Below are 12,319 nucleotides of genomic sequence, written 5' to 3' on the forward strand. Positions count from 1 at the left end.
CAAGAGCTTCCCCCCCCCTATAATCTCCACACTTTTCATTGCCTGTCTCAGTCAAATGGAAGCAGTTATGGATCTTGGAGCATAAGCAACAGCTTCTAAGATGCACCCCCTGTCCCTCTAAAGACCAACAACAGGCACATGTTGGTTTTAAATTTAAAAGATCCATTTAGCCATTCACCCTGGACATCTATTAGGTTCTTCATGTGCCTGTACCTGCGAAACCAGGCAGCCCTCAATTTGTCTGATCTATCTATTCTATAAACCCCAGGAGGACTATACCTGCTATTTTTTTAATAGTTGGTTCTTGCTTCTTTACTTGACATGATGATACTACAGTTTCAGGGGGTGAATCTTTGCACTTCATTGTTCTTAGTCCTTGGCAAATACTGAAGTAGTAGTCATATTCAGCTGTCTTTACTTTTATTTCCTTCCCAGAAAGTGGCATCAGGTTATACACATAACCATACCTTGGATCTTTCACTTGACAATTCTCACCTTTAAAAAAAACAGGGGGGGGGGGGGAAATTCAGATACACAGCCACACATGGAACTGAATTTATAGCAAAATCTATGCCAGGTCAGCACATCGACCAAACATGTCAGAATAAATCTTTTATTATTGTTGTTGTTCAAAGTCTATAGCTGTTCATTTCATGTCATTATAACTGATGTAGTAATTTTAAAAAGGGCAATTTCTGTCAACTCCCCTTCTTCCCGCATTCTTCTACTGAGCTGCATGTCATATCACTCCCAGATCCTAAAGAACAGCAAGGGATGTGTGGTTCTCCAGACCCCCCTGTTCCAGGAGTGGCTTGGTGTAGAGGAAGAGCAATTTTGTCTGACTCTGTTCCCTCACAGCAGCTAGCTGCTCTGTGAAGCATTTTGTTCATGAACTTTTGGCAACCAAAAGAGGTTCTGAGATACACTTGGGGGGAGGGACAGACCAAAAGGGCTCAATTAATTGGCACCATGCATGGTAGGGAACAGAGCACTTCTACACAACAGACTTTAGATGTGCTTTTTTTTTTTTTTAAGCCAATACCAAGCACTCATACTTGCCTTCGGCTCTCCGCACAGGACATGCTGCAACATGCTGCCAGAGAAACACAAACTCACAATCCTCTTCATGTTGGAAGACTGGTGATCCCTACAGCATAAAAATGAGAGAAGATAGTTGGCCAGTTTTACATATTCACACATATCAAATTCAACCCATCATTTACCTACACAAATACACCTTTCCAACTTTCCAGTGTTAAAATATACAACTAACGCTTCAGTGTATCTAAATTCCACATAGCAGGATAAGTCAGGAGCCCAAAGTTTGGTGTCTGGACATCCCCTAAATGCATGGTCTGCATGGTTTGGTATGCTGAAGTTGGGAAAGCAGCCAGAGCAGGAATGGCTGTGATACAGCTCCTTCTGGCAGAAGCACACAATTTGGCTGTCAGAGCAGAGATCCCATGGCAGAGGCAGTCACCACTTCAACCATATCTCCAGTATCACAACACAGAGCACTTTTGCCCACAAGGAAACATGATCCCTTCAAAGGAAACTGGCTAGAACAAAACTACAGCAGCCTGAATTCCATCAACACAAGTGCAGTTGACAGTACAGGTAGGTCTGAATCCAGGAAGTTCCTTGTGCCTCTTGCTAAATAGCCGTGAAATTAAATGTGAACTTCATATTCCAAAAAGGCCTCAAAACAGCACAGACATCTAGAAATCACAAGGGGGGGGGGGGTTATCTCTTGCCAATACTGTAGCTGTGGCTGATGCTGCCTATCTGAAAGCCAGTGCTAGACTCTAGATTCAGAGTACCTTTATTGGCATAAAATTGCAAAGCATAAAATGAAAATTTCAAACAGTTTCAGATGTAAAATCTATCGTAAAAGATTTTCATTAAAAAGTGCTAGTAAAAACTTTGCTACTTTTATAATAGTTGCTGTGTCCCTCACATTTAGTATCATTTTAATCCAGTGTTTCTTGTTAACACAGCTGAATTTCAATTTCTTCAGATAATTAGCTAACGAGCGACAAAATACTTCAAACTTAGGTCTCCAAAATTTGGAGATACATGGGCATGGATTTGTAAGACTCTAGAGCAGGGGTAGTCAACCTGTGGTCCTCCAGATGTTCATGGACTACAATTCCCATGAGTCCCTGTCAGCATTTTTGGTCCATAGGAATGGTAGTCCATGAACATCTGGAGAACTACAGGTTGACTACCCCTGCTATAGAGAATTGGGTTTGATTCCCCACTCCTCCACATGCAGCCAGCTGGATGACCATGGGCCAGTCACAGTTCTTAGAGCTGTTCTTCCAGAGCAGTTCTCTTAGAACTCAGTCCCACCTTCCTCACAGGATATCTGCTGTGGGGAGAGGAAGGGAAAGGTGTTTGTAAGATGCCTTGGGACTCCGTCAAACAGCAAAAACAGGGAACAAAAAAACAGGTTCTTTTACTTCTTCTTGCAGTTGTAACCTGTAAATCAGTCCTTCCTCATTATTATTGTAAAAGGTCAACACCATCTCAGTTGAACTGAGCTCAGCTGATATCTGAGTGTCCACAAGAGGTATACCTTCCCTTCTGAAGGAGCAATACAAGCCAATATTGTCATTTCATTGTGATTTCCTGTTTGAGTTATGAACCATTAAGAAATTCAACATCAAAAAATTGAATGTGACTTCTGAATGAATAAATACTACCTTCAAGAAGAAGGGAACTTATAATGTAAATTGCTATCCCATTGACTATCATACAGTACAGCAATCTGCTCTGAGATTTCCATCTTGATTTGGGGAAGGAGGGGAGAGAAGAGGGAAGTACAAATATTACATAAAAGAACTCTTGCATTGGACCCATTGCAAGAACAGTGGCATTTTCCTGTATAACAAGGAGACTTTGGCCAATAGAAGAGAATGCAGTGATGGCCACTAGCAGAGATGATTTTTTTTTAAGTCTGAGATATTTATGGAGAAGTCCATAAATATCTGCTAGCCATGGTGAGTAAAAGAAACCTTCACAGGCAGAAGCAGCAAGCTTCTGAACACCCGTGCCAGAGGTCAGCATCAGAGAAAGGTATTGTCATCTTGCCCTCCAGAGCAGCTGGTTGAACACTGTGTGGGAGGGGATGCAGGACTAGATGGGCCATTGTTCTCTCTGGACTCCTAAGCATCTCTTCTAGGAGCAAAAGGAGCTCTTCTGCTGGAAGAAAACGCTGTGAATGATCCACTGAATCCAGCTCCACATACTTTGCACAGCTTCCCCAAAAGCTTACCATAGAATGATCGCACTGGAAGATGATTCGTGCCGAGTACCGCTGGTTACCTTTGCATTTGTCCCCACTCAAGTATACCATGCTAAGGGACCCATCTGAGGCTGCTTGAGGACTCATCTGAATCACACCAAGACTCTGACCTTTGTCTGCAGTCTTCATACAAGCGCCTATTGCACCACCTGCAGCCAAGAGGGAACATTTCAACATTTGCTTTTCTCCTTCACCAAAAGTCACACTATTCATTTTTAAAAGGTCAGGAGAACTTAAAGATATGCTTTCCACTCTCTTTTAATCCTGGCAGAGTCATATATAGTTGGTAAGACATTCTGCTCCCCACATTTTGTGAGGTCCAGATGACCCTTGTTCTCTTTAGAGCCTGGACTCCCATTGTGGCTACAGAAACAATTAAATTCAACTGCTGAACATGGTTTCTTTTATCTTCATTTAGCCCAAACGATGGTTTCCTAACCTGATCTGAGCCTGTAAATCCATAACTCCGCAACCTCAAATTTACACTATGGTAATTATGCTCTGCACAAAACTGCCCTTTGAGTCAACCCACAAGCTTCAGCCGGTACAGCTCAATTGCTACCAGGAGTCACATGGGACGTACGTATCACTGCCTATACCGGCAGGCACTCTAATGGGGACACTTAGTGTCTGAGGTTCAGTTCAGTGTGCAGCTGATTTGCTATGAAGTCTTTCATGGACCTGTGGGGTGTATTAGGCTGAGTGCAGGTAACTGATCACTCAGAGAACTTCTTCATAGCACCAGGTCTCACAAATCCTACTCCAGTACTCAAACCACAATGTTCAACAGCAAGTAACACCATTTCTACATCCATCAAAAGCCTTAGGAACAACTCAATTAAATTTCATCAACTAAATATCATTTGAAAGCCTTTATGGCCTAGCCACAGACTACCTGAGGAAATGTCCCCTTCACGCTTAGTTGCCTTATCCAAAGCTGTGACGCACAAGTAATTAAGAGAAACCAGAACACCTCTCCTGTACAATAACAGAGCAGAACAGAATGCAAAAAGAAGGCAGGTAGAGGAGGAGATTGCATCAGCAGACAATAAAGAGATTTTACAATAGAAGGGATGGGGAGAGAGAAGCATACACATAGCCTGCTGCACTGGCAGCTTTCTGAACCAATTCTACTACTGAAGTAATATATTAAGATGCTTACTGGGGCACCCAGGTATGTGGGGAAGAGGTTTACAAACATTCAGATAGAAAGTCCTTCTTTTTGCATCTTTCGAAGTATCTAGTGCAACCCATGGCTCGCTGTCTTTGCTCAAGTCACTCAGGTCATATTCATTGCCAGCAGAATCTGAAACCCAGGAAACAAACAAACAAGCTTGATTGTGCACATTTCATCCACGTGAATCCCACTTTCATGGATGAGCAACTGGAGAGGAAGATATGATTCTGTTTCTACGAGATTCATGTGCCTGATGAAGCGGAGTAGGGTCCAATGAATCAATCCCTAGGCCATCAAGAAGCGTATGGCACAAAGGTACTAGTTTCATACCACTGCCATCAGAGCACTCAGTTCCAAAGGCCTTGAGACTTGTTCTTCCCCTCCCTCACTTGTATCTCTGGGAATCCAAAGAACAAGCAGCACAGAAGAGGGCCACCACAATGATTAAGGGCCTGGAGCACTTTGCCTGGGAGAAAAGGCTGAAGAGTCTGGGAGTTTTCAGTCTAGGAAATACACCACTAAGAAAAGAAAGATGGAGGTTTATAAAATGAAGCATGGGACAGAGATAGCGGACAGGGAATGTTTCCTCCCAAAATACCAGAATTTGGGGACACCCAATGATTTCAACAGGCAGTAGATTCAGGACAAACAGAATAAAATGCCTGCTTAAATTATGAAATCCACTGACAGAGGATGTAGTTATGGCCACAGGTATAAATGGCTTTAAAAGGGGATCAGAATAATTGAGGGAGGATCGGAGTTTCAATGGCTACTAGAGACAGTGACTAAATGGAAAGGGAGGCAGCATTAGGGTAACGCCTCTACTCTGCTGGTCCATGAGAGGAACTGGTTGGCCACTGTGTGAGGCAGGATGCTGAGCTAGACAGACCACTGGTCTGATCCAGCAGGGCACCTGGAGTTGACAGTCCTGTACAAATTCTGAAAGGACACAGTCTCTACTAGATAGTCCAGTAATCACAAGGTTACTTATTGACAAGTTATTCAAGCTTAGTACAGAATCTAAACTGCTTAGAATGTTGAAAGATTTTGGCTCTTTCCTTTTCAACATTTCTTCATCTTGGAGACCAAGTAAGCAAAGGACATACTTTAAAGAAGCAATACAAATTTTCAGTTATTACATGTTTTTACTAAGGTCATCTCATTAATTTAGGTTGTAAAAAGGCAGAGCAATTAAGCAAGCAAGCAATCCATTTTTCATCTAAGTCGTGCATATAGGAGAAGTACAACCTAATTTTCTTTAGAAAATTAACTTTAATGAGTCAAAGTTGAATAAAGCAGAAGGCCACAATTTAATTCCCTCTCTCACATTCCCCACACATTTTCACAATCTTTTGTGTGTTCTTTTTGATCTTTAAAGCCCTAAGCAACTATGGTACCCATATCAACCTGCCCAAATTTTAAGATCAATTGATGAGGTCTGCAGCAGGAGATGAAAGACCTCCTTGTTCTAGAAGACCTTTCAACTGATTAGTCTATTGTTTTACTGGTCAGTTGTTGAGAATTTATTATTCTATTTTATGCCATTTAAAGCTTCTTAAATTGGGTGTTCCAATATGAGGAAGAAAAGCAGCCTACAGAAAGAACTTGGGGAGAAGGGGAGTTTATAAAGCATAACTGACTCCCAAATTAAACAAGCTAACCTTCTTATAATGCAGCAGGAACATTAAGAGTCTAATTCCAATTAATTATGCAACCTTCCAGCTTCCAGTGCATGATCTGCATATTGCACTAAAAATACAGAATCTTGGGGAATCTCTCTACTTCAATTTACTTACCAGTAACTTGACAGTCTACTGGAGCAGGTGTGCAGGCCAGGGCTGTATGAAACTCAAAGTAAGTATTCATAAAGTTTTGTGCAGGATTAGTTTCTTCATGTACAAACTTGAGATTTCCAGGATAGGAATCATTGCAGATAAAGTTCACAGTAAAACGATCAGCCTGCCCTGAAGAGTGAGAATGTTTCAAATCAAGATATCAAACATTACCTTCTAAAATTTTAAAAGCCTTTACTTACCCCTTTAAAATCGCATGCCCATTTGTCACCTACTTTCCTATTCCCATGACACTTCAGCAGTGTAATGAACCCCCATGCAGCCTCCAGAACGAGCTCTTGTGGCAGACCAAAATGAAAATCAAATAAATAGTGGCACAAGTGCCCCCCAGTGTTCTCAGCATCTCCAACTATGGTCAAAACCTCTTGAATCTCATTACCCAAAACTGACAAAAATTAAGAGCTGGTGCACCCTTAAGTTCACCCTAGAAACCTGCATGGTGGCTGGGGTATCAATAAGAACCCGCAGAAGGACACAGAGTCCTTGAAGGCCTCTGTGATCAGATGAAGAGGTTAAAAGTGGAAGAAGACCATGTACACTGTCCCAAGCTGCTTGGAGGCAAGGCAGGTATAGCAATAATGTATTATAATATTAGCCCCCTGCATTCAACCTAACCTTCTCCATATATGGAAGCCAGCATAATGAAGACTACAAATACAGACCAATGTGATTCCAAAGCAATTTACCAGTGTACGTAAGGGTCAGATATCCTTCTGTCGATAGTTGAAGGGTTTTATTCAGCTTCACCAAACGAACGTGTTTCAGATCACGTGTTTCACAACCAGCTGCTGGACTACCATCAATAATCCCACAATCTTTCGCAGGGCCACAAATGTTTAACTAAGAGATTCAACATATAGTAATTAGTTGCACTGATGACTCTTAAGAGAGTCTGGCCTCTTAATTACAGACTATTTTTTTCAAATATAATTTTAATAAAGATTTTCATTAATAAAAGATAGCAGAATGAAACAAAGTCTTCGAATTAAAACCAACAAACAAAACCACAAAACAAAATACAAGACAGAATAATGTTAACAGTACAGTTTTTTTGCAAGAGCATTATACCGTCATTATTTCTCCTCTCTGAACATATAAATAAAATGGTAAGAGGGTGCTGGGAGGAGTTGGGACTCATCACTTACCAATCAAGTAGGCTGTCCATCCCTGATTGGCCATCCATCCAACAAACAGCCAATCAGGAGGGCTGTCCTGCCCTTGGCCACATCCCCTTCCAACTTCTTCCATATGGAAGAAGCACCAGCCAGGTAAATGGGAGCTGGGAGGGAGGGCAGAGAGGCTGGAACAACAGGCCCGAGGGGGGTGGGGGAAGGAGGGAGCCCCCACAGTGCTCACCCCCACCCTGAGTAGCCACAAAGTAGGTGACACCCTGAGTAGGCTGCCTGTGGGGGGGGGAAGAATGGCAGCCCTCCCCCCGGCCCTCAAAAGGTCCACTGAGACCTCTCCAGGCCTGCCTGGGGCTACCACCCATTGTATTTTTAGGTTCAATGGGCTTTTTTGCTAGTCTTTTAATAATACGATCCTTTAATGCATTTAATACAATTTTAATCCATTTATATTCTCTTAATATAAGACTATTCTGATTCAGGGAAACTTCCAGTGTCCCCCCTCCCAAGGCATAAATGTACATTACATAAGTTCTACATTTGAGAGTAAGCTTTAAAAATTGTGCACAACTGTGCTTGTATTATTTTATAAACTTCATCAGTCTTTCCCTCTGTTCATCTGATGCTTGGTAATCTTCTACTCAGCTGCAAGTTCTTTTCATGAATGTGGAAGAAGAAAAATTAATGCTTTCTATTTCTTGCTCATGACTTGCTGTTGAATTATTATATAATAGTAATAAAGCCCATTTGTAAAAATGGGCATCTAAAGGCCGGGGACGAAGGCTGTGTGGGCGGGCACTGCATTAGCGGCGTCGGCGTCGGAAGAGCAGGAGTGGGGCAGCACAGCAGGGGAGCGGCATGGACGCGCCATTGCTGGAAGCCTGGGGAGAGGGCCTTGGTGGGTGAGTGGGGGAGCATGGGCGGTCGGCGCGGCGTGGCATGGCAGGCCTTGCATGGCGCGGTCAGAGGATCGGCGCGGCGTGGTCTGAACCGGGGGGTATGCGCCGTCCCCAGCAAAGCCTTCGTGGGACGAAGGCACGGCGGGAGGCTTCCCAGGCAGCCGCATGGGGGGCGGGAAAGGAGTAGGGCCGCCGCATCTTTGACGCCGCATTCCTGCTCCTTTTCCCAGCGGGAAAGGAACCCCGGGCAGGAAAGGACCAGGGATGCCACTTCTGCAATGCAGCATCCCTGCTCCTTTCCCTAGGGCGAGAAACCGGCTGGTGGACTTAACATGCAGGAAGGCTTCGTTGTCTGCGTGGCGACTCCCCGGCCAGCCCAGGTAAGGCCGGGCCAACCAGCCAATGGGGAGCCGCGCGAAATTGGCCGCTTGACCCTCGAGTGGCCGCTTTGCGGCTCCTGATTGGGCCCTCCAGGTTTTTATCACGGACAGGGCCTGCCCATTCTCCTCCCCTTTAGCCCTTACTGCTTTATTACTACCACTCCGCAGGAGCGATTTACAGATATATATATAGCAAAAGGTTATAAATCTTGGTAATATTTATTTATTATATAAATATAATATATTTATTATACAATTCTATACTTAGAATAGGAAACAAAAAAAAACATTACCATGTATGCATTCCTACTGCTCACAACAATATAGGCACTTTCTGAAGCTAATGGTTCCAAGTTAAACTCAAAGCCACTGTTGGGATCTTTTACAGAACAACTCTGAAAAACAACCATAAATTATAAGATGTCAAAGAGGTAGAGAAGAGATGTAATCAAAACTTAAACCTCTAAGGTATATTCATATTTGAAGCAGAAAGGTCAAGGGAGGAGATACCTTCCATATTAGTTAAGTTACAAACAATGCAACCCTATGTGTAGGACAGTACTGGCTAGATATGGGGGGGGGGGATTCAATCAGAGTAGTTCAGTGGTGATATAGGCTGCCTAGGGAGATGGTGAGCTCCCCCGCACTAACCATCTTCAAGCAGCAGCTAGATGCGTCAGGCTGACCCTGCATTGAGCAGGGGGCTGGATTAGATGGCCTGTATGATTCTAAGCCCACTGAATCAAATGCAGCAAAACTCTACAAGTCCAAAGTAAATAGCCTCAAAGAAAAGTATATGGGTGGGTTGTTGTTACTTTTTAAATCAGTATAATACAACAGAATTATATGGATGGATGGCTGTCATTCTAAAATTGAGACTGCAATGAAAGCAGGATTACTGCGACCTACAGAAGTTAATTTCCTATAGTTAGGGGACAGAGAAGAAAGACAGAAAGTGCCTTGGAAGTTACAACCAATTCTCCCTGCAGCAGTTGATGGCGAAGACTATGAGTTTGCTTTTTTCCAAAATGCAGTGGTATCAACTCCAATGTTAACATGCACAGGATTTGGACAATAAGAACCATAAACTATCTAAACACATGCAATATGTCCAAGATTTACAAGATTGTCTATAACAGTGGTCCCCAACCTCCGGTCCGGGGACCGGTACCGGTCCGTAGATCAGTTGGTACCGGGCCGCGGCTCCCCCTCATCCTCCTCCCTGGCTGCTGCCCCGGGGGCTGCCCTGCCACTCTGCCGCCGGCTCACCTTTGGTGCTCTCCAGCGGCTGCCATGGCTGGGGCTCCCCCTCAGCATGGCACTGCGCAGCTGCTGCTGGCAGCACCCCCCAGCGGGCAGCGGGAAGTCATGTTCATCGGCGGGAAAGCAAGCGGAGCAGGGGCTCAGGCGGCGGCGATGCCTTTCGGCAAAAGCCAGCCACCCCCCCCCTCCCGGGCCTCAGTAAAATTGTCAAGCGTTGACCGGTCCCCGGTGATAAAAAGGTTGGGGACCACTGGTCTATAACATTCTCTCCTCCTCTCCTCACCTGAGAGTCTCCTTCTGTTACTGAGATTGGACAAGCAGCTTCAGTTTCCCACAGAAACGTTGCAACACATTCTTTAATCTCCAAGAACCTAGGGCTGCTACTCTGCAAATACAAGAGATCAGTAAGTCAAGGCAAGCAGTGGTCAGAACAACCCAGCTTCATAAGGACCACATAGATTCATTGTAAGTCCACTGCAATTTTTGATCCTATTACTCTGGCATACAGTCTCAGCTGTTGGTGCTGCAACTTTAAAAGAAGGGTATTTTTTCCATCCCAGTGCACTTTTGGTACCATACAAAATGTCAACACTTCTGCAAAACAGCTACACAAACAAGTTCACATGAACAAATAAACCATCTTTAACATGCAGGTTACATTCCTTATCTCAACACCGCCCGCGGCACCGCGGGCGCTGCGGACTAAATAAAAGGGTAAGGGGTTCTGGGGTGGGATGTGTCCGGGATGAGGAAGGGTCCGGATTGGACCCTTCCTCCGGACAGACAATCGGAGGGACCAATCGGCAGGCACGAAGCGCCTGCCGATTGGTCCCTCCGATTCCCAGCCCCGAGCAACTGCGAGCCGCGCACAGCGCGGCTCGCAGTTGCTCCTTTGTCGGTGGCCTGACGCGGCGGAGGCACGAAGCGCCTCCGACGCGTCAGGCCGCCGCCCGAGGGAGCCCCCGCCGTCAGGCCGCCGCCACAGAGCACCCGCCAGCCGCGCTCATCAAAAGGTGCCAACCGACTCCCACGCCTCGGGCCACCAACCACGGAGCACCCGCAATACTGTGAGTATCTAGCGCCCGCTGTATTGGTCATACAGCGGGCTTGATTACTAGTAACACATAATAATATTCAAATTTTGGATGTTAAAATGCTGAGTGAACAAGTTGACTGGGATAAATAACATTTCATTGGATCAAGCTGGCATTCAGCGTATGGTATATATTCCATATAACTCTGCCTGATTACATTGGGCAGCCATTTTAAATGGACAAACTGTAGTATCTCTTCAAGCAAACTTTAAGTAGAAATAGGTGAGCTTCACTTTTCTTTAGAATTGATTTCTAACAAACCAAGCCATTTACTAATAAATTGGCAAGTACTTTCACCCCAAGTTTGATTTTGACCTCAAAATAATACTGCTCATCTCATGCTGACACAGGCGAAGCTCTCAGGGTCCCCCTTCTCCCACCTCAACTTAATTGCACTACTGCAAAAAAATGATGTAGCAGTACCAACAGGCAACTGAGGGGAGGAAAATACTTGCTGTCTGTTTCCTTCTTCTCTTCCTTCTCCCAACAGAGCAACTGGACATGAAGTGTCCATTGCACCTAGTGCATTCTGGGAACTACAGAGGCCAGCATGCATCGCAGGCTCCTGATACATTCTGGGTAGTAGGCTGGAATTTGGATGAATTTAATTTAATCTGAAACTTGATTTCTGAACCTAGAAATTCCTCTTTTCTCAGTTTATAAATATTCTGTCTGAGGTATTTGGCCAGCAACTAGTCTCCCATCCCCCTGCAAAGACAGCCACTAAGAAGACGGAGGGGAAAGGACATAACCACAACTCCAGAGACCAGTCTCATTTGGCATGATGAGTAATTTTCAAATTATGCAATGTCGGGGGAGGGTCACAAAGTTCCAAGGAGTGAAGAAATCCTGAGGCAGATGGTTCTTTTCTTCTCCCACCAGCTATAGCCTCATAGACTGAATGTCCCTGATAGCATAACCTGGCAAATCCATCCTACCCCCTCAATGTGACTTGAACCAGGGAGTTTAGAAAAGTCAGCTGCTTATGCCTCTGCTTTCAATTAAGATTACAGTCAACAATGGGTTATCTTTAAGCACACAAGTTTGGGGCAAGGCTTACTCAAAATGTGTTTAAAATAAAGGAGTCTACATTGCATGAACACTTTTGCAAACAAAAATGTACTAAGGTGAATCACTATGGTTTACTTTTCCCCACCTTTCTAGCATACACTGAGAAAACCATGGATGTAAATCAAGTAACTACTAGTATATCATAAAA

At 44.3% G+C, this 12,319-nt stretch overlaps 1 protein-coding gene across 2 annotated transcripts in view; it reads right to left on the reverse strand.

The window, feature by feature from the left end:
* Positions 1–12,319, reverse strand: part of IGF2R (insulin like growth factor 2 receptor) — a 103,073-nt gene that overhangs the window by 36,130 nt on the left and 54,624 nt on the right. For both annotated transcript variants that reach the window (XM_077348297.1, XM_077348307.1), the window contains exons 20-27: positions 10,290–10,391; positions 9,037–9,138; positions 7,024–7,177; positions 6,281–6,448; positions 4,470–4,613; positions 3,278–3,456; positions 1,060–1,147; positions 280–495 (exon numbers count right to left, since the gene is read on the reverse strand). In XM_077348297.1, coding sequence (XP_077204412.1) covers positions 280–495; positions 1,060–1,147; positions 3,278–3,456; positions 4,470–4,613; positions 6,281–6,448; positions 7,024–7,177; positions 9,037–9,138; positions 10,290–10,391 — 1,153 coding nt within the window. The remainder of the gene's footprint in view (positions 1–279; positions 496–1,059; positions 1,148–3,277; positions 3,457–4,469; positions 4,614–6,280; positions 6,449–7,023; positions 7,178–9,036; positions 9,139–10,289; positions 10,392–12,319) is intronic.

Source organism: Paroedura picta, chromosome 1 (assembly GCF_049243985.1).
Source record: "Paroedura picta isolate Pp20150507F chromosome 1, Ppicta_v3.0, whole genome shotgun sequence".
In the NCBI taxonomy this organism is placed as follows: domain Eukaryota; kingdom Metazoa; phylum Chordata; class Lepidosauria; order Squamata; family Gekkonidae; genus Paroedura; species Paroedura picta.